We start from the raw sequence: 19,962 nt of genomic DNA on the forward strand, positions 1-19,962 counted from the left end.
TGACAATGTCGATACTATGGACACCTACGTCAGATGCATTATAGGTTATTCTGGTTACGCTAAATTTAATTGTAAATGCATCGCAAACTCAACCAAATTTGGGTTAGTAACGTCAAGACCAAAATTGTTTAGTAGACCTGAAATTTAGATTAACTATCTATAATTTCGCTACATATTCGTGGACAAAATGAATCAATTTGCGCTTGCAGTATACCGAATAAAAAGCGCTTGGAAGCGGGTCGTTCAACTTGTAAGAAGCTGGGAAAAACAAGTTGGGAAAACCAAAATATTACCTCTCCGTGTCAAGAAGATTATATAAACTTAAAGTATCCAATGAAAACGTTATTATGTTTCTGAGTTGGGGTTTCCCATTTTTGTTGTTGTTTTGAAAAATATATCGCAATGCACGGGCCTTGATAGATATAGGAGGCAATGAATGAAATATATCACAATGCACGGGCCTTGATAGATATAAGAGGCAATGAAGGAAATATATCGCATGCACGGGCCTTGGTAGATATAGGAGGCAATGATAATCTCTCTCTTTGCACCAGAGGTTTATCTTTAATATTTAAATAAATATAATTATTTTTAATTATTTTAATCTTCAATAATTAACATTAATAATAGTTAAATCGTTTAAAATAAAGTTATACCTATTATCTTCTCAAACTTTGCTAATATTGACGTTTAAAGTTAAGGGTACCCCTCTTGCCCGCTTTTTTCAAATTTGGGGTATATATACGATTCGTTTCCATTATAATAGTAAGGAAAAAGCGCAATTGCGAAAACCTTTGGTGGCGATCCCACCTTAAGGTGGATTCGCAAAGGCGCTGAAAGCTGAAGCTGAAAGTCGAAACTGAAAGCTGAATGAAAAAATCAGTTTCAGCGGACTCTTTCGCAAAGAGGCAAAAACTGGTTTTTTAAAGCTGAAGCGCAAAGCAAACGCTGAAAGCAGGCTGATTTTAAGTTTCAGCCAAGATCAAACCGAGGTTGATCTTTCAGCTTCAGCGCCGTACCACGTGATGCCAAGAGCCAATCAAAAAAGGGGGCACTGGGGTGACGGTTTTGAAATTATTTACGCGGGTATTTTAAAACGGTGAATATCGTGTCTCGTTATCTTGAAAATGTTTTCTGTGAAATAATTAATTAAACAAGAAAACGATAACAAACAGCGAAAAATATTTGAGAGAAGAAAATAGCAAAAAGGATAGAAATGAGATAAAATAACAATATTGTGGAAAGAGGTTACAATAAACAATCTAATTAGAATAAATTGGAAAAGTAGCAATAATTTCAGGTTAAAACATATCCAATTCAGTAATATTTTGGAAAAGGGAGAAATTTACTCAGTTGATAAACCTTGATAATAACCAAAACATGCGCACATTTAGCCACTCATCTATTTTTCCCCATTAACAGCCAAGGCTTATCATTTGATAATCTCCTTCAGTTTTTCTGTTTTTCCAGATGGGATGAACCCACCAACGGTGCTTTTTCCGCAAAAGGTTTTGGGTTCGTCTTTTTCGTTTCAAAAGTAATAATTTCTTTTTTAATAATAATAACAGCAACAAGTTCCGATTCACCGACGTCATTTTATTTCTATATTTTTGTGATGAATCCCTAGCGGTTGTTAATATAAACTGCTGCTTTGCGAAAGGTACAGCGCGAAGCTTAAACTGGTTTTTGAAGATGAAACTTTTTTTTTGGAAAAAAAAGCGCTCAGTTTTTTTCAGCTTCAGCTTCAGCTTTACGCTTTTTGAGTGGTTTCAGCGCCTTTGCGAATCCACCTTTAGGGAGGCTAGACGTTTCTCGTAACCCTAGCTGATCGCCGCGTATATCCTAAAACCAAACGATGATAATGGAGTAGAAGCCAATGATACAGATTGGTGTCTATGTGGAATAGACGGAAGACCAGTGGATGGTGGTGTTAGAAGCCAGTGTAAGTGCAGACTGGTGTCAATGTGGGATTGACAAAGAGCAGAAGATGGTGGTGATTAGAAGCCAGTAAGAACAGACTGGTGTCCGTGTGGGATGGACAAAGACCAGAAGATGGTGGTGTGAGAACTCAAGTAGAGGAGCCATTTCCGTGACTGTGAAAGCAGTTCGGAAATGGCGAACACGTTTGCTCCGATACGCAAACTGCGAACGCGGTCACGTGGGTGTAACAACGGACAGACAGACAGACACACAGACAGACACACACACAGACAGACACACACACAGACACGGCCGTTACAGAACCTCTCCTGGACTACGTCACACGGAGAGGTAAAAAGAGCTAGCGGCCTTAGGAGTTTGCCTGCAATCGTGACATTGAATTATTTTTCTCTATCATCCCCTAGAGTCCACGATAGTAATAAGAAAAAATATATTTTATAAATTCCTTTTTCAAGAACTTTTTTCTCTTCTCTGGGTTTAAACTGGCCCATTGTAGGTATGATTCATGTTCTGGATAATGGTAGCTAAGTTTATGTAATATACTTAACGAATTAACAGGGGTATATTCGGGGGAGGGGGGACTCAAAGGGGTAGGAAGTAAGTGGAATTTTTGACGCGCTCCGAGAAGATTTTTAAATCACGAAGAGACGATTTTCGGCTGCGAGAAACTAAAATTATGAAGTTGGAGAAGAGGAGGCATGAAGGGAGTGGAAGAAAATTACAAGGCTTCTTAATGTTAAAGGGGTTAACAGACGACCGTCTTATTTAGTGTGTTGAGAAGCGAGTTTTTTTTTCGGTTGCGACTGGATTAGGTGTGTTGTCTAGTTTGTTGGAGCGTCGGTGCCCCCCCCCCCTGTAGGAAATTCATTAAGTATCATAGGGGTTTTCTTTTTTATTTTTTCTTGTAGAATGGGGGACGGGTATTAAGTATCTTGTGCTTATGAAATTTTTAGTTGCGAAAAATGAATTTCCAATTATCCATTCGTGTCCCAATAATTTTGCGATTCATTTAGATTATACAGGGTGTTTGTGAAAGGTCCATCAATAATGAAAGGGCGTATTTATTGGGCCATTTTGAGTCGAAAATGTTCTATGACATTTTTCCGTTCGGGCCACTGTTTTCAAGTTATGATTGGAGTAATTTACGGATGACCCCTTAAATTTAATTAAGAAATTGAAAGACAGCGCTAATTTAATGAAGGGGTCATCCCTAAAATATTCAAATCATAACTCGAAAACGGTGGCTCGGACGGCAAAATGTCATAGAACATTTTCGACTCAAAATGGCCCAATAAATACGCCCTTTCATTATTGATGGACTTTTCACAAACACCCTGTATAACACTTGTGAAGTGATGGAGTACTTAGCATTTTAACGGTGGAATATAGATTCTCAATGTTTCATTAACGAAGTTGACCGTAATTTAGTTGAATTAATACCAAAAATGACTAAAGTAGCTCTATTTATTTATCTACCCCAAGAAACGAAAATAAAATGAACGTAAATTGTTTTTAGAAATTTTGTAACTGCATGTCATACTTCCCGTTATGAAATGAAATGACGACCGGTTAGGGGTCATCAGAATATCTTATTTCTTCTTAAGTACCTTAACTTTTATACTGATGACGGTAATTTCGTCTACGTGAAACCTCGCGCGAATGAATAAATTACTCGGGGTTCCTTTTTGGCGCATTTGTTTAATTATAATTACGGCTAATAATTCATATTTCTTTTTCCCTCGCCTTCCACGCAACTCCGCGTTAAAGCAAACCACCTTTCAACGAATCCCTCTTTTCCTCCGTTCGTTCATTTGCATTTCAAACGGCCCGTTTTCGCGCAGTCATAATAAGGAAGAGACGAGACCTCTAAAATGAATTCCAACCCGGTCCGAAATTTAACCAGAATACCCGATTACCTATACGAATAAAAGAGAATTTTTGCCATAGCTCGCACCGTTTTGAGTAAACATTCTTATTTATTTTGCGATGTGGATGTTTTTTTTGGGACTTTTGTTGCTTTATAAAATGCCGCCTTAGAGAAATTTGCATACTTTTTGGCCACGTTACGAAATTGCAAAGATTTTTCATGTAATTGCGTGAAATACATGAAATGGTATTGTGCTAATATGGAATTATAGGAACTTAAACCTAAATTTCGGGCGTTCATATTTGGGTGTTCCAAATTAGGAATTAGTATGCCAATTCAGGTAGGGGGTGTTCCATTTTAGGACTGAGTGTTCTAGGTTAGAACTGTTACCTACCTTTACTAAAACCCATTTTGCTGGAAAAGCATGCGTCCTAGCTGGTCATAGGCAATAGTTCAAACTTTTTATTGGTCTGCTTGTTCACTTCAGCAACGTATTTGGTAATGAAATATCTGACTTCCTAAAAAAATAAAACAATTAAAAAGTGGTTCAAGATAGGGCTACTGACCATAGTTCTATGCTTTCTCTGTTTCAGAGGCTTTTATTGCGAACCTTCAAAATTTCTGTAACCAATCAGAGATCCCAAATCATTTAAATTTGACTTGTAAATACGATACTTCGGATTTATCTACTTCTAACGAAAGTTGTTTGAAATTAGAGAACTTTACAAAGCATACAAGTCCAGCCCATCCTTAAATACGATATTATTGTAGAATATATTAGCATTATTTTGTAAATCGCGTACCTCTAGGGCTAAAATTATGTAGCACCTCCGAATCAAGTAATTTATTCTCACGTCTTCAAATATTTTTCTTGTTTCTTTTCTTTACAGAGATTTGAGTCACAACAAGTTGACGGTAATCGGAAAGAAAACTCTCAAGGGAACGCCTCTCTTAAAAAACTTGTAAGTTAAATTGACGTTTAATACAATCTATTCTTCTTCATTCGCTTGTCTAACGTTCATCAAAGTGACTACGGAAAAGGAGTAGCAAGTACCACCTTATCCTACTATATGCCTTATTCTCTCTTGGTTTATAGAATGTTTGGAAATCGGTTTGACGTTCTAGTTTTATGATTAGGGACAATAATAACGGGAAACAGAAGTTAATAATTATTCTCTTCGAGAGAAGTGTACCACAAAGCGGGTTAATTGTAACATGATTTTTCCCAACATTGGAACATTTTGAGCAAGGTTGCTAAACCGATTCACATACCTGATGATAAATAGCGTTTAACTATTTGCTAAGGCGCGCTTGTGGATTTTGTCCCATGTCAAGACTACGTTTTTGGGTTGATTGCAAAGGATTTAGTACCCAAGAGTTATAGAATTCACCCACGGTGAGATGCCCATCTGAAGTTTGATGAGGAGGAGAGCAAACAAGAAGGGTGCATGAGCCTGGGAAGAATCATGTTACGTAACAAAAGTATTAAGAGGATACAGAGTGCCATCCTTCTTTTATCCCCTTTTGGTGAACTAAACTCTTGTTACAGACGCAATGTCTACCTCCTGAGTTCATAAAACCTCTGAAGTTGAGACGAAATTCCTTGACTAATCAAATCGCTAACCTTACACTGGACAGTAGTCGCAGCATACCATATTCAATTAAATCCTTAGTTTATCCACCTGCTTCTCCTTTTTTAAGGTCTTTTTGGCACCAAATAGATAGGGTGTGTATTAAGCGTAAAATTCTTCCCCATATCAAAAGTCAAAAAGTCTTTCGTTTTAACATTAACACGCGGTTGAAAATTTGGTGTTATACAAAACGGCTTCTTTGTTTATTTCTGATGCGATGCGTGCTAGACCTAGGCCTATAGATGAGGATATTTTTTTATTTCAATATATATTTTTTTATTTAAAGTTTATAAGAACAAGAGGTTGTTTGTTGCGTGAAAATTTCGCCTCGAGTTTTTTTACTTTTTCATCCTCTCCTTCACCTGTCGTAGTTTATTACGTACCACGCCCAACTTCAGTGCTTTTGACATTGGAACCTCTGGTTTAAAATACCAATATAGCTAAAGGGGCTCTGTTTCCTCGCGTTTTATAAATATCAAGACGAAATTGCTATAGTCGGACGTACCAGTTACAAAGTTCCATGTATGGAAGCCTAAGTATATAACACGTGCTCTGAAAGTTTGAAATTTTATATTTTGAGAGAGTTTGTTTCAGATCCTCGTGGCAGTGATAATGGAAGACTTCTTACCTATTTTATTTTCTTCCCCATCTATTTTTCACTTTTGTTAAGAAGTGTCAAACTTATGGGGGATATATTTTAAACTTATGGTAAAAGGTTAGGTATGTACAATTTTTGATAGGAAATATTTCAAGGCGAAAAAACCACTGAAAGCTTTAGCAATATAGACTATATTTTACTGAGACGGATTAAATGACGTTAGCCCAAAATTCTTTGAAATTTTTTAATAAAAAAATTAAAGAGAAGTTGAAATAAAATAGTCTTCTTTCCGCCTCTCGCTCCGGAAGCTCCTAGTTTAACAAAATCAGTCTTTTTAGATACAGGGTGTTTCTGATGAGCCTACCATAAATTAAGGGGGATGATGTTCTTTGTGCGTTTTCGAGTCGAAAATGTAACTTCTATCTCCATTTTGTCTTTCGGGCCACCGTTTTCAAGTTAAAATTGGAGTGTTTTACTAATTACCACTTAAATTTAATGAAGAAACGGAAAGACAATGCAGACTTATTAGAAACACCCTGTATACAACCAGTAAGTTAATAGAATATGGAATAACCCCTTTACGCCTGCTTTACCCTGAACGAGGAAGTGCGGCAGAGTAAACACTTCTACAGGGGCTTTAGGAAAAACATGGTTAGGAAATCTCCTGATTGTTGGCTTACCCGCAAATACAAAAAAAATTTAATAAATTTTTGTATTCCAGTCTCTCTTTACGATTTTGACGTTCGTTGAATTCATCTCTTTAAAGAGGGTTGATTCTTAGTGAAAAATTACTTAGACACTTGTAACCTAGTCTGCCATATCGTATAAATATATATTTTCCAATTTAAAATCGCGTTAGATCAGATTTTATCCGATTTCGCTATCAGAAAATGATGTATGATCTTATGTCATTTACAATAATCATCGTCTTGGCTTGTCTTCTGTATTTTATAAACCCGAAACAGCGTCTGCTAACGTTCGTTCTTTTTTTATTTCAATCTTTATGATCGGTCGGTAGAATGTGATTAATATCTCGCCCTTGTTCCCTGTAATTTTGTGGGGGCTTCTGCTACGCAATGTGTCGGCAATATGGCTCGTTAGCGTCCGCCCCTTGTCACTAATTTAGATTTATTATTAAAAGAAAAGGCTAATTGAGATTAACAGAGCCTAGACTACGCTGAAATAGAATCAACCGTAGGTGTGGAAGAGTTAATGTTTTCTCCAAAACCAGAACCACCTAATGATAAGACGAAATGACTTAACTAAAAGAATAAGAATTTAAAATTAAACCATTTCTATCTGAGATAAAATTATGAAATCACATCCAAATTATACAACATAACATTGTTTAAAAAAAATTACCATATTTTGAATGCAATTAGAAACACGTTTGTGTATCTTCCTTTTCAATTGTACGAGTTTACAGTATTTGTTAAACAGCATTTTTAACCCAAAATCCTGTTTTTCTTCTTTTATTTAATTCCAGACAAATGGACAACAATGAGATAACGTGCTTAGACGATGATTCTATCAAGGGACTTAAAGACATGGAGATTTTGTACGTATTCTTTCGTTGTTTCCAATTCTTGAGGCGTAAAAATAAAAATACAAATAAATGGAATTTAAATTGAATCACTCTCCGGGTGAAACGAAATATTAGGAGATTAGAGAGTCAAATTAGAGAGGGTAAAAAGTTTCTAAAATTTGGTGTACAAAACAAAAAAAGGGGAAGTCTCCTAGGCATTCCTTGCATTCAATTTGGAAAAAATTATCATAAAAGAATTTCGGATTCAATCTCAGTCTGTCTATTCGAAAATCTAACTTTGGGACAATTTTGTAATATTTTTTATTTTTTTTCTAGTCAAAAACTATTTCTATCAATTTTTGTGATTTCTGTAATTTGTACTGATGTTTCTATTCGTTTGGCTTAATTTTTGTCATACAGAACGTTAAACAAGAATAATTTGACGACGTTGGGCAAGGATCTCTTTGAAAACATGAAGAAACTTCGAGTTTTGTAAGTAATGTTTACGAAAATGTTTTTTTGAATTGCTTTAAACTCGTTGGTTGTAGGAATAAACAATTAATATCCCCAAATACTTTCCACCTAACCTAAACCTTACGAATTTCTCAAGACCCGTATGTTTACGTTAAAATTATTTATTCATTGTTTGTTTTGATATACCTTCAGACGTGTCTATGAAAAGTAGGACATCTTGTATTGAAACATTCAATAACAACAATGGACTCTGTTATTTTAGGATAATATTTCAATAATAAAACACGCTGTCTCAATTATCAACTCCAATTAACTTCTATATCAGTGAAATTGGTTTGGGAAATGTCGTTTATGAACCCTGAATCACGCTTTGCTTTTATCATGGCTTAATAAGTAGAGCGAACCAAATTACGATAAAATATAAAATTGAAATATCTAGAGGTACAGTAACAGTACATCATCAATTCGGATAAATGCGAGCGAGCGACCCACGAAGTTCTGTTTTTATCTGTTTCTGTAATCTTGGCGTGCACCCTTAGGTCCTTGATGCTTGGGTACATCTATAGGCAACACGCCCAACTGCCCGTTAAAAGTCTCCGACCCTCGAGTTAAGCTTACAGATATACTTTTGACTTTACCCACGTATCTTTTTATTCCCTCCTAATTAGCTTGCAATTAAGGGCGCGTGAGGGCCGCTTTTCTGCACGCGTTACCCCCTCCCTCCCCCCTCCGGCCTCATCCTACTCCGTCATATACCGCTTGTCTTTTTACTATAATTTTCGCTACCGCCATGGAGTATAGACAATATACCTGTGGAGATTCAATATATACGCGAATTTTATGTGTCGTAAAAATTGCGTATAGTGTTCCCCTGCGAAAATTCATGGCTAGAGAAATCTGGTTACGGATATAGCCTAGTGTTATAGTATCGGAAGGTTTAACAAATTTTTCGGAATTTTAAATAGGGAACTGTTTTTGTTATTTTGTCTCAAAAGTTTTACGATAGATTTTTAGTTTATAGCACGATTTTTACGAACCTATAACTATAAATTTCTTATATAGCACGTTGGTAAACGCTATTTCGCCCGAAAATAGTCCAGTTCACCTACTACAAACATTAAGATGAAATGGTCCTTTTGTGTTTTTCAAATGAAAAATTGTTTCTTTCCGTGAAAAGGAAATGAAAAATAATAAATTTCACCTCCTCATTTGAAAAACCTCTTTGTTCTTCAATATCATGTCCGCTATCTCCCTGAACATTTATGTAATTGTAGAGCCAGGCTTGCACGAGCAGCTAAGGCCCTCGTGTAACTTTACAAAGCTCTTCACTGGGCCCTTCTTCATCGTTACCCACATATCTAGATAAGGCAATAGAGACCCTACCCGTCACATGTTGATAGCTCAGTATGTGTACCAATAATAATGTTTTAGGAAATCTTCAGGGAATAGGTCCCCCTCTCTTCGTGAACCTTGAATTTCCTCGTCTCGATCCCATACCAAAGCGGTGAAGGTTTTTTTATATCGCTTGTCTTATATATTTTTATATCGACGCTATGGCTTTATTAGCCTTTGTTTGGCTTGTGGGATTGGAATATGGACCAATTAAGGGTCCCGCTATAAGATGCCCTGGAGAATAATACCGTACTACCGTGCCTTCGTTTCTCGTATTATAGGCCTTGAGAAATTCCTGGGTGGTGCGTAGAATTGGGTATTTTGGAAAAACATACCCACCTTATTCTCAATGTGTGTGCCAAGGCTTAATGCACTATTTTTAACTGACAAATCACTCTGTCGAAATGATGCGTCGTCTGCTTCATGGTGAAAAGTAGAAGCGTTTGAATAGTTTCGATTCTGAAGAAGACGATGTGGCATCATTTTGACCTAGGTTTGTCAGTCAACTCTTCAAGCATTGGCACACTCATCGGTAATAAGGTGAATTGCTTCTTATCAGCCCCAACACTTTTCCGTTAATTAATGATCAGTTTATAAGGCACGCAGTTATTGAGTTAAATGTATACACCCTTGATTCAGTGTCGCACGAAATTCTCAGGATTTCTGTATTAACTTTCCCTCGCAGTCCTCACTGCGCCTTCGTTTTCCTAGTTATTTTTTGCTTCCTTTACCCCTAAGTGGATTTTTATGTTCGTGGCCCAGGTTTAGCGTGTCCTTTTTATACTGGTCTCGTTTTTTATATTGGGTTCAATTCCAGTGTGTGTCGTGCCGTAATAAGGGCATTGTCTTGGGTTTAATTAAGGATTGAGTTTGTATAAATTCGTCGATCTGTTTCGGGATGAACTATACGTTGCCCGGTGCTATATTTGTTTGACGAATTTAGACTTATAACCCCATGTTTTTAATACAGAATTTCAGAAATTGAGATTTCTACAAGCGAGGAGACTAAAAAATACTTGTTTCTTTATATCAGGAGGATTTCTGACAACCCGTTTAATTGCAACTGCCAATTGTCGTGGCTAGCTGGCTGGCTACGTGGTAATAACAGGCTGGGACTGTTCGCAAAGTGTCAAGTTCCGTTTTACCTTCGCAACAAGGAAATAGCTGAATTGGACGAGAATGATTTCAAATGCAGCGGTAAGGTATTGGTTTTTATTCTGTTATCATCATTAATTGTGTGTTATACTAGTACCAAAACGGCAGCCTTCATTGTATTTACTTCAGGTAAAATTCCCTAACTATAACTTCGAATAGCAATTTCCCAAACTTAAATCCATCTACGGCGTAATCTGTAGATTCATCCTGATGTACCAGCAGTATTCTTATAAGAAGCTCTGACCAATCTCAGACAGCTGCTGTTATTAAGTTTCCCTCGGGATTATCAGTAGCTCAAAGGGGTCACTCTCGTGGTGGTATCCAATTTAAGCCCACGTACCCGGGTAACCTACCTCGGGGTCAAACACTCAATTTGATCCTCAAGTTGAGACCCAACCGGTCCGCAACTTGTTATTTGCTTTTTGCTATAAGCTCATTCTAATCCTTTTTTGGACCCTTCTCCTCATCTCTCTCCCTTCGTTCTCTCGGCTTCCTCTCCTTTCATTTCCTTTCCTTCCTTCCTTGACATAAGAAGTTCCTTCATCTTCTCTTCTCGCGTTCGGTGACCAGTACACCCTGGAATTAATAGTCGAGGAAACAGGACCGTTAATCTTGGCGCGTGGGGGCTGATGTCGCGAGGATTAAAAGAACATACATGCAACCACCCGATAGGAGTCTGCAAATCAGAGACTAAGAATCCTTATACTAGGACAAAACGCAAAATAATGTTTTTCGATGCATCCCATTAATTACTTGCGGGAAATCTAACAAGCAGGCGGGAGGTCCCTTCTTAAGTTATCTCTCGCGCATGCGTCAGACTGAACGTAGGGATATATTTAGGGCTGCGAAGCTTAGTTTTCTCCTGGTGAGACGTTTAACTGTCTTTGGTATAGATCCCACACGTTTTTACTCCTCTGGGGAGGTTGTAGTGGGCTCGAGCTTGGCTCAATTTTCTCAAAGATTAAGGAACGAGGAGTTTTTAAAAGCGGGTAGTTAGACGTTGTCGATCGATATTATTTCTTATCTTTTTTTATTTTCGTTTCTTTCTTTTGGGCTCTTAATTGCTTAATTAAGAAAGTTAGTATGCGGAAATATCAACTTAGTGGCTGCATGGACTGGATACTTGGGCGTGTACGGTTTCCCCGGTTTTTCATCACGGTTCCTAGCTTTTATTAGGACTTGGAATGATAATTAAATGATTTTTTTTCTCTCCAAGTTTTCTTATATTTTCTCTGAATTTGAGATATTTGATTCAGGAAAAAACTAGAGAACTTAATTTTGTCAGAGAAAAACTGGGAACATTTGTATCAGCAAATATTTTAACAACTGTAAATTTAGGACTGTTTTTATCTATTAGTTAGCCGCGGGTCTTTTGAATTTACAATCGTAGGAAAAACGGTTTAAATCACTATTCCCTTAATAGCCAAACCTTAAAGAGAACATAACTTTTGAAACAAAATCTCCTAAAAGTTAAAAGAAAAACACTGTTCTATAGCATAAATAACAGGGTGTTTATGGTAATCTTCCCTTTACTTAACCTAATTACCAAGTTTACTTTAAAATAATTAACTAACTCAAATATATCGTAAATTCGATGCGCTAAAAGGTTTTAATACATGTTAAAGTGACCTTTAGTTTTTTCCTTTCCTTACTAATGGAAGCTTAATTTAATTGGAAATTTACGATTATACAAACTTAAGAGTTACGATCCAATCAACCGAATTAAAACGGAGAATGATGTTTACATTATATTTAAACATTCTCAGATTTGACTTGAAGGTTCCATTTACTTAGCTCTTAAAATACGCTTGTTTTTAAAATGTCATCATAAGTTTATGAGAAACGTCAAATAAGTATGACACTATGTAACGCTAGAGTCTTACTGAAAAGTAACTCTAGAACAACGTGCAAATTGACTGCACGGAGTTTGGCACCAGTCAAACTTATGGAATGTATAATTTTCGAGCCATGAGACAGTGTCCTAACCAAGGATGTCTTAGTTCAACGCTTTAATAAATGATCACGCGTTAAATATCGTTCTTAAAAAGCAGATAAACCCCGAAAAACTACCAATATCGACTCGCGCACCAAGCTTATACGCGGTTGGTCTATTCAAACCATTGCTTGCCGTTAATCTTTCTGGTTCCAAAAACCCACTTTTTATTCAGACTTGATAAATGAAGTGCCCTGGTTAGGTTCCACGCTACTTTTACCCGGCTCTTTTAGAAGTTGCTACGTCAAAGCTCTCATTTATTCAACTTTAAATTCGTCCAGAAAGAATTTTTTATATGTTGAACGGCGGCAGAGTTCTTTCGCGAGTTTGCTGGTAGTAAAAGGGGTAACATTTTTTGGTTCAAAATCATCGATTTTAGATTTTTATCGTGTCCACCTTTCAAACGACAGCCCTGTGATTTTTTTCCCTTCCTGAACTTATGCCTACAACTGTACACAGAATTTGAATCATATATCTTAGATTTTTGGGTCTTATTTCGCCAAAAGCTTTCAAAGCGTGCATGGTATCCGAAAAATTCTGTTTTGACATTTACATTTTAGTTAAGCCATCCAAAATTTGTCGTTCACGTTTATTCAAACATGGGCCAAGAATCATTCATGCTCACGTAAACAAGTGCATCGTGGGGGATATTTCTTAACTCGGTTTATAAATCTTTGAATTTAGGTTCCTTTACGTGCATTAGAAAACAATCATAGACATTAATCAAATTCAGCCAAAGGGAAAAAGCCTTTTCTTGAAGATGCTGCTCTATTTATGTTCAGTTTCGGAGCATTTAGGGATGGTCCCCGATCGTTATCCATTCCATCAGTTAGATGAAAATGACTAAACTTTACTCCCTGTCTTTACAGTACCTCAAAAGCTTTTTGTTAAAAACCTTAAAGGAAAACAGTACTTTTATCCTTGAGGGAGATTGTCTATGGTACACTAAAAAGATGCTATCATCTTGCTCTTCTTTTTCTCATCGCCGCCTGCACCTTTTCATCATTCCTGGCTTCTTTTTTAGCTTTTAGCTCTGGAATTCTTTTCTTGGTATATATTTTCGGAGTTGAGAAAGTTTTCCTTCTTAAGTTTTACAGGAACCGGTCTAAACTTTATAGTGACGTCAATTCGTCAACTCATTTTTGTTGTGTCTTAACTTCGTTCCCTTTCTTGTCCATGTGGCTAAACTTTCAGACTAAACTATATATTTAAATAATCTTATTTCAAATAATATTTGTACATCTTGCGGATTTATTTACTTTTCCGAAAGCTAATAAGCTCTTCAAACTCGGAATTGTCAAATCTAGTTTCCTTTTTATTTTCGGATCTTTGCACGACAGTTTCATCTGTTTCGTTCTAATCGTAATTTCCCACCAAAAATCTTTAATACCAAGTTACCAACCAGAAACAGTTGCTGCCGAAGATTTTTGGTACAAAATCCTTACTGTTTTTTCTTTCCCATTTCTGTAACTGACAACTTTTGACCACCCGGGTGTTATGTTTAATACATTTCTCCTTGCCTGAATCCGCAGCTTGATTCCTTTTCCCGCAAAAGTCGAACCGTTTACTTGGATGTTCTTTGAAAAAAACAAGGATATATATTTTTGCCTTTCGAAAACGTCTGTTTTCCCATTAATCCCTTAATGGATTTTTAAGCTTAACAAAACAAAAATCACGCCCTTTTAACCTCCCTGAAAGTTGAAACACGTGACTTTTTACTGAGAGAATGAGAAGGCGTATTCCATTAATAGGTTTGTTTCTCTTCTCGCAATTAAATAAAGCCTACTGAATTTAATTTCAAAATTTAAAAAACATAAAACGCTGGTTTATTATGTGTTTCAACAGGACTGGTCTCCACGAGGAGCGCAACAACAAATAACTAATAATACATTAAATCAGAATGGAAATTAAACCATAAGTTCATAAGATATCTTCCATAAATTTGTCACTGATTTCTGAGAGCTTGTCATGAAGTGACTTAGGTGAAACGTCATAGATTCTAGTAAACCGACACCTAGACTAAATAGGATGATGGACTACAAAACCGGGTGTAGTCTATTCTCGCGTCGTTCTCTAACTAGATCTCAGTAAGTCTCCATAGTTTTTACGAAGTAAAGGTAGTGTAATACTTATGGAACATATGTTATGGACTTATGCTCTTTGGTTAAAATAATTATCGGTTCCGAGAATGGGGTCGTCCATAGTTTATATAATCAGAAGTTCAAAATATATGTTCCACCAGTTTGTCACTGGTTACTGATAGCTTGTCACTTAGGTCATAGATTCCGGTAAAGCGACGCCTGATGAGGCGCTGTCAAAGGCTTAGTACATATTAAATAGGAAGATGGACTGCAAAACTGCGTGTACTCAATTCTCGCGTCGTTCTCGAACTAGCTCTCAGTTAGTCTCTAGCATTACGAAGTGTAGGAAGTGTATAACTTATGGAATATATTTTATAAACTTATGATAAAACTAATTAAGGCTCTGGACAGCAACGAAAGTCCTATACTACTAGGATACAGATTAGCCTCGGGCGCAATTACAATATTGTATCGAATAATTTCAAATTAGAAAGTTATATAACTAACGTATGACTGTATTGTAATACATTTTACGGTCCATCTGGTTTCATTCAACACCCAATTCACCGAATTATCCAATTCGTTGAACATATATACCCTATCTCGAGCGCGAGATCACTTCTCTAATCCGACGCAACTTAACTTGCCAGGAACGCCTTGCAAATAAGCCAGTCCTTAACGTATCTCAACATCAAGTATGGTTATGTTGACGTTAACCAAGCTATAGGATCTTACTAAACCTCGACAAACCCCAGTTGGCCCTCGGACTAACCCCGAGACCCTCACGCGGGGTGTAACACCAAACAAACTGGATTAACTCTCTCCTAGAATCCTGGCCCGCACACTTACTTTTTAAACTCTTAGCACCTTTGAAAGGTCCGAAACTTATAAGCTAGACGTTGAAAACTGTTCCTAGTGCATATCTGCCAAATATCCAGTCGTATCAAGGTGCCAACCAACTACACGCGTGTCTTTTTTCAAGCCTTCCAAAATTTTTACAAGGCTTAGCCTTAGAAAAAGTACATTAACGTGAAGTTAGATTAGCAGAAATTTTGTCTATTATTCCACTCGCTTTTATACTTTCGCAAGTAATTATGTTGCGTAATAGGTTAAATGGAACTAAATTACGTAGTATTTAGTAATTTCGGGTGAATCTACGTTAGGGTAGGTCTATTTTTGTGTGAGCTAAACGTGGGCCCTAAGGATAAAAAAAAAACCCTGGTCCTTCATTCCCCTGGAGGTTTGTCGGTACCCGCATGGTTCATAATATAATAATAGAGCTATATAGCACGGTGTGTTTTCATTGTACATGGCCCCCTTTGCCCTCGGGTTCGAGCCTGGTCTCTTCTTTTACAACTGCACCCACGAGTGATGATTCGAGGGTGGCCTCCTGATAGTCTAGAATCCCTGGCGTTTTTGGTCTATATCTGGACGCAATATCACCTAGGGTTCGGGTAACGGCGGTAGTAGGGTCTCTAAGCTATTGGTCACATTGACTTCGAACTTTTACGACTGATATACCCAAGGTCTGTGTACAATTTAAGGTTTTTGTTCACAGATTTTTTGGGCACCTTCTGGGCATTGAAGTCTGCGTACTGTTTTTCCCAACAGAGATTTTTTATGGTACAGACTTATATGAGCTTGAGCGTTTGGTGTTAACTCTTTACATAATAAAACCAGAGTGAATTAGGAAGGAGAAATAAGCTAAAGTATTCTCGTCTTAACCGCGGAAGCATCCTTTGAAATTTCTCCAAGGTGTAAGAAAGAAGCTATAGCAAAAGGAATTGGTTAATTTTCGTCAAATCATACAGTATTATTGTTCTTTACTCCCTGTTTCAGCAATAAGTTTGAATTTGCATATGTAGAGGAAATTGAAATTTCTATTTACATTTTGTGGCAACAAAAATGGATCTCATCATCATTCTTCTAAAATTCAAATTCCCCACGTGGAATGGCTTAATATGTATGAAACATTTATTGCGATACATGTTAATTTATTGCAATTTCTGAGAGTATCTGTAATATTTTAACAAGCAGTAGACATATAAAACGAAAACAAGGCTGATTTATACCACTACATCCCCTAGTGTCTCAACTATTTTGATTATATTAACTTTCATAAAACTATAGTTTTCAAAATTATAGACCTATATAATGCTTTAGCTGGCGGACGCTTTAACCTTTCGATGTCTGGCAAATTTATCCTTTGAAGTGTAAAATTTCGCTTTTAAGTAAAAGGGGGGGGGGGCTTTCGAAAATTGCCGGTAACCGTTTTAGCTACTTCTTGAAGCCAAATCGTAGTAACTCGCGCCTCTAATTGGAGGATTTGCCTAACAACCTTCCCTTCCGCTGTGTGTTAAGAATTTAGTAAAGTTGGGCGGTATACAACGTCGCGTTTACCTGGTGGCCAATCTGTTCTGGACCTTGGCGATGAACTGTAGCGTTGGAAACAGTTTTATACTTAGCTCTTCAACCGGTAGAGAGAGAAAGCTTTGTCGGACCGTTGCACTCAAAGCCGTTAATGCGATTACCTGGGCATCAGGCGTGATCGCGAGAAGAAAATGATTTGAATTGGCTAAAGTGATGGTGACACGGGGTCATTTGACTCATTTTATTCTTCAGCTGGCATTTCTCCTACTAATGAGGTGTCTTCATACGGTCCCGTAGATACTCCATAAGTTTATAAGATATGTTCCATAAGTTTGTCACCGCTTACTGAGATCTTGTCATAAAGTGAAGTAGGTGAAAGATCATATATTCTCGTAAAGCGACGCCTGGTGAGGCGCTGTCAAAGGCTTAGAACAGGCTAAATAGGAAGACGATAGCTGCAAAACAGACTGTAGTCAATTCTGGCGTCGTTCCCGAACTAGCTTTCAGTAAGTCTCTAGCATTACGAAGTATAGGTAGTGTCATGCTTATGGAACATATCTTATAAACTTATAATACTCGTAGATGGCACAATTTACCTTCATTTAAACATTGCTTGCCACTACGCCTTTAAAATTATGTAGATGGCCGACGTAAGTTAATCGGAAGGAGGCTGCACTTTTAATCTAGTCAACGTGAAAATTTTCGTTCCTTTAGTAGAAAATATCCCCTTCTCTACCATCCACTGGGGGAATGAATTTTATTGTTTTTAGTCGGTGTAACCGAAAATTGTTATCGGGGTTTTGGCTGTGTGAAAATGATTTTAAAGAGCTGGGCTTAAGCTATTGTCAAGCGCCTTAACTCTTTTTCGTTGTTGCCGGCAACGTGGTCGATTCACGCGCGATGTAATTAACGTCCTCTCTCTCTCTCCTCTCTATTAATTGAATTTCGCGAGCCGATTTTTATCGTCCACGCGGACGTTAGGCCCAGGGAATCTTTTCTCTTTCATCTATAGTTTTCGGATTCATTAATTCGACAATCTATTGTTAATTTGGTAACGTTTTACGACTGGCTCTTTTCGTCGCTGCGCCACTCTTAATTTTCGTTCGAATTTTCTTTTTGTTGTTTTAGAGTAGTTTGGGGAAACTTTAACGATAAGTAATTGAATTTTCTTCTTCTTGTTTTTTATTCGTCTACAGGAGTCGAAGAGATTAATCAACAAGATGCGTGCCAGATGGAACCAGTCTGTCCTTACCCTTGTTCTTGTTACGAGGGCGTCGTTGATTGCAGAGACAAAGGCCTAACGAAAATTCCAGATCATATACCGGAAACAATTACGGAATTGTAAGTCACCAAGTTTTCATTTATCATTTTATTATTTGAAAATCTTGTTCGAGATTTATTTGTGGGACGTATTTTCAAATTATCAGTCAGTCTGCGTATCGTTAAAGGAGCTGTCACCTATAGACTTTAAAAACTTTCCTTAGTGAACTTTGACCCTTCATACTTGTAAAATTCGAGTACACTTCCATAAAGCTTATGTTGCAAATTCTGCTTGGAAAGTGACTCCAAAATACCCCTTAACAGCAAAAGCTGTTGCAAATTATAAACCCATATTGTTGTCGGTACGTTTCCCTCTAGCTCCGCTAGAAACTCTTTAACTCGAAGAATCTTTCAACAATCCAGTCTATATACCGGAAGTTTCCCTTCCCCTTGGCGTTATTTTTTGTTCATGGTCATTTCCGGACAACTCCCCGTACTCCTACAAAGCGGAAGCGGAAGTTGAAGTGAAATTGGGGCTCGGATTTTTATCCGTATAGGGAGGGGGGCTTCCACCATCTTCTTGGCCCTTGTATTATTTTGACAATGTGACGAGGGACCGAGTAGGTTCCCAGATTCTTATTCTCGAACAGAACACCCTTACTGAAACGGAAACGGCAATGAGGAATTGTAAACATGCTGGATGGGGGTGTAAGGGTCTCTTTTGTGTCCTGTAGATCAATCTATACGTTGAAGTTAGAGAGACCAAAACAGAGATATACTTGAAATCGCTGTCACCTAAGAGTACGTCACCCATACATTGACTTCAAATATTTAGTGTCAATTTGTGTAATTTGAATCAAAAGCTAAATTGACTTCACCTCCATGTTAATTTACTCTTTCTTTTGTCACCTCTGGCCCCGCGGTCGTGTCTAAACATTTTTCCCAATATTTTCCATAGAATATGCTATATCATATTTCTTTTAAAAGCTAAACTTTGACTTTAACAAAGTATATTTGACTTTCAGTGTGGGCATTAGCGTTTTAAAAGGAAAGATACTTTTCTGGGGAGCCAATGTATCCATACCATCATCTCGTTCTTTCGTTTATAATCCCCTAAAGGAAAAAAAGGGGTGAAAGCTTTCAAATAGTACAAAGTTGAGAAAGGAATTTTTTAAAGGAAGCTTCCTTCCACTCGTCGCGTGGTAATTCGAGATTTGAATAGCGTGAATTTTTGTGTTGATTTTGCGATTTCCACAAAAATGCAAATGTTTCTTTTGAAAAACGGATATTTTCTGGTCTTTTTTCTCTCACTTTCCCTCGGGTTTTTGTGGATGAGAGAGAAAGATTCCTCACTTGGTCTTTCCAGGGAAACTCCATAAGGGGAGCTCGGTAATAGGCAAAATGTGTGTAAACCTCAGTTCTCAAAAATTGTATTACACTGTCGTTCCCCTGTTACGCGCATTGTTTTGAGAATCAGTCAGATAAAATGTTTCATGATCTTTGTTTGTTATTTACTTCTCCAATAACGCTTTGTTTTCCCACGGAACACACTGAAGGGTCTTGCACCCTATTCTTTTTCTTTGAAATAGTGTTCCCCACATGTAGAGTCTCTCTGCTGTTGCTCGAGAACGTCAAGACGTGCAGCGGCTCAAAGCTGCTGTGATATTATTTTCGC

The 19,962-nt window shown here is 37.3% G+C and overlaps 1 protein-coding gene across 6 annotated transcripts in view; it reads left to right on the plus strand.

Annotated features, from left to right (window-relative positions):
* Nucleotides 1-19,962, plus strand: part of LOC149623486 (protein slit-like) — a 327,465-nt gene that overhangs the window by 270,973 nt on the left and 36,530 nt on the right. For 5 of the 6 annotated variants that reach the window (XM_089852459.1, XM_089852458.1, XM_089852457.1 and 2 more), the window contains 5 exons: nt 4,699-4,770; nt 7,524-7,595; nt 7,983-8,054; nt 10,462-10,625; nt 18,224-18,368. In XM_089852459.1, the coding sequence (XP_089708585.1) occupies nt 4,699-4,770; nt 7,524-7,595; nt 7,983-8,054; nt 10,462-10,625; nt 18,224-18,368 (525 nt within the window). Of the gene's footprint in view, nt 1-4,698; nt 4,771-7,523; nt 7,596-7,982; nt 8,055-10,461; nt 10,631-18,223; nt 18,369-19,962 lie in introns of those variants that run through there. The other variant, XM_089852460.1, reaches the window with a different exon arrangement.

Source organism: Phalangium opilio, unplaced genomic scaffold (genome assembly GCF_054372755.1).
Source record: "Phalangium opilio isolate 3A_F unplaced genomic scaffold, DU_Popi_V2 ptg000113l_1, whole genome shotgun sequence".
In the NCBI taxonomy this organism is placed as follows: Eukaryota; Metazoa; Arthropoda; class Arachnida; order Opiliones; family Phalangiidae; genus Phalangium; species Phalangium opilio.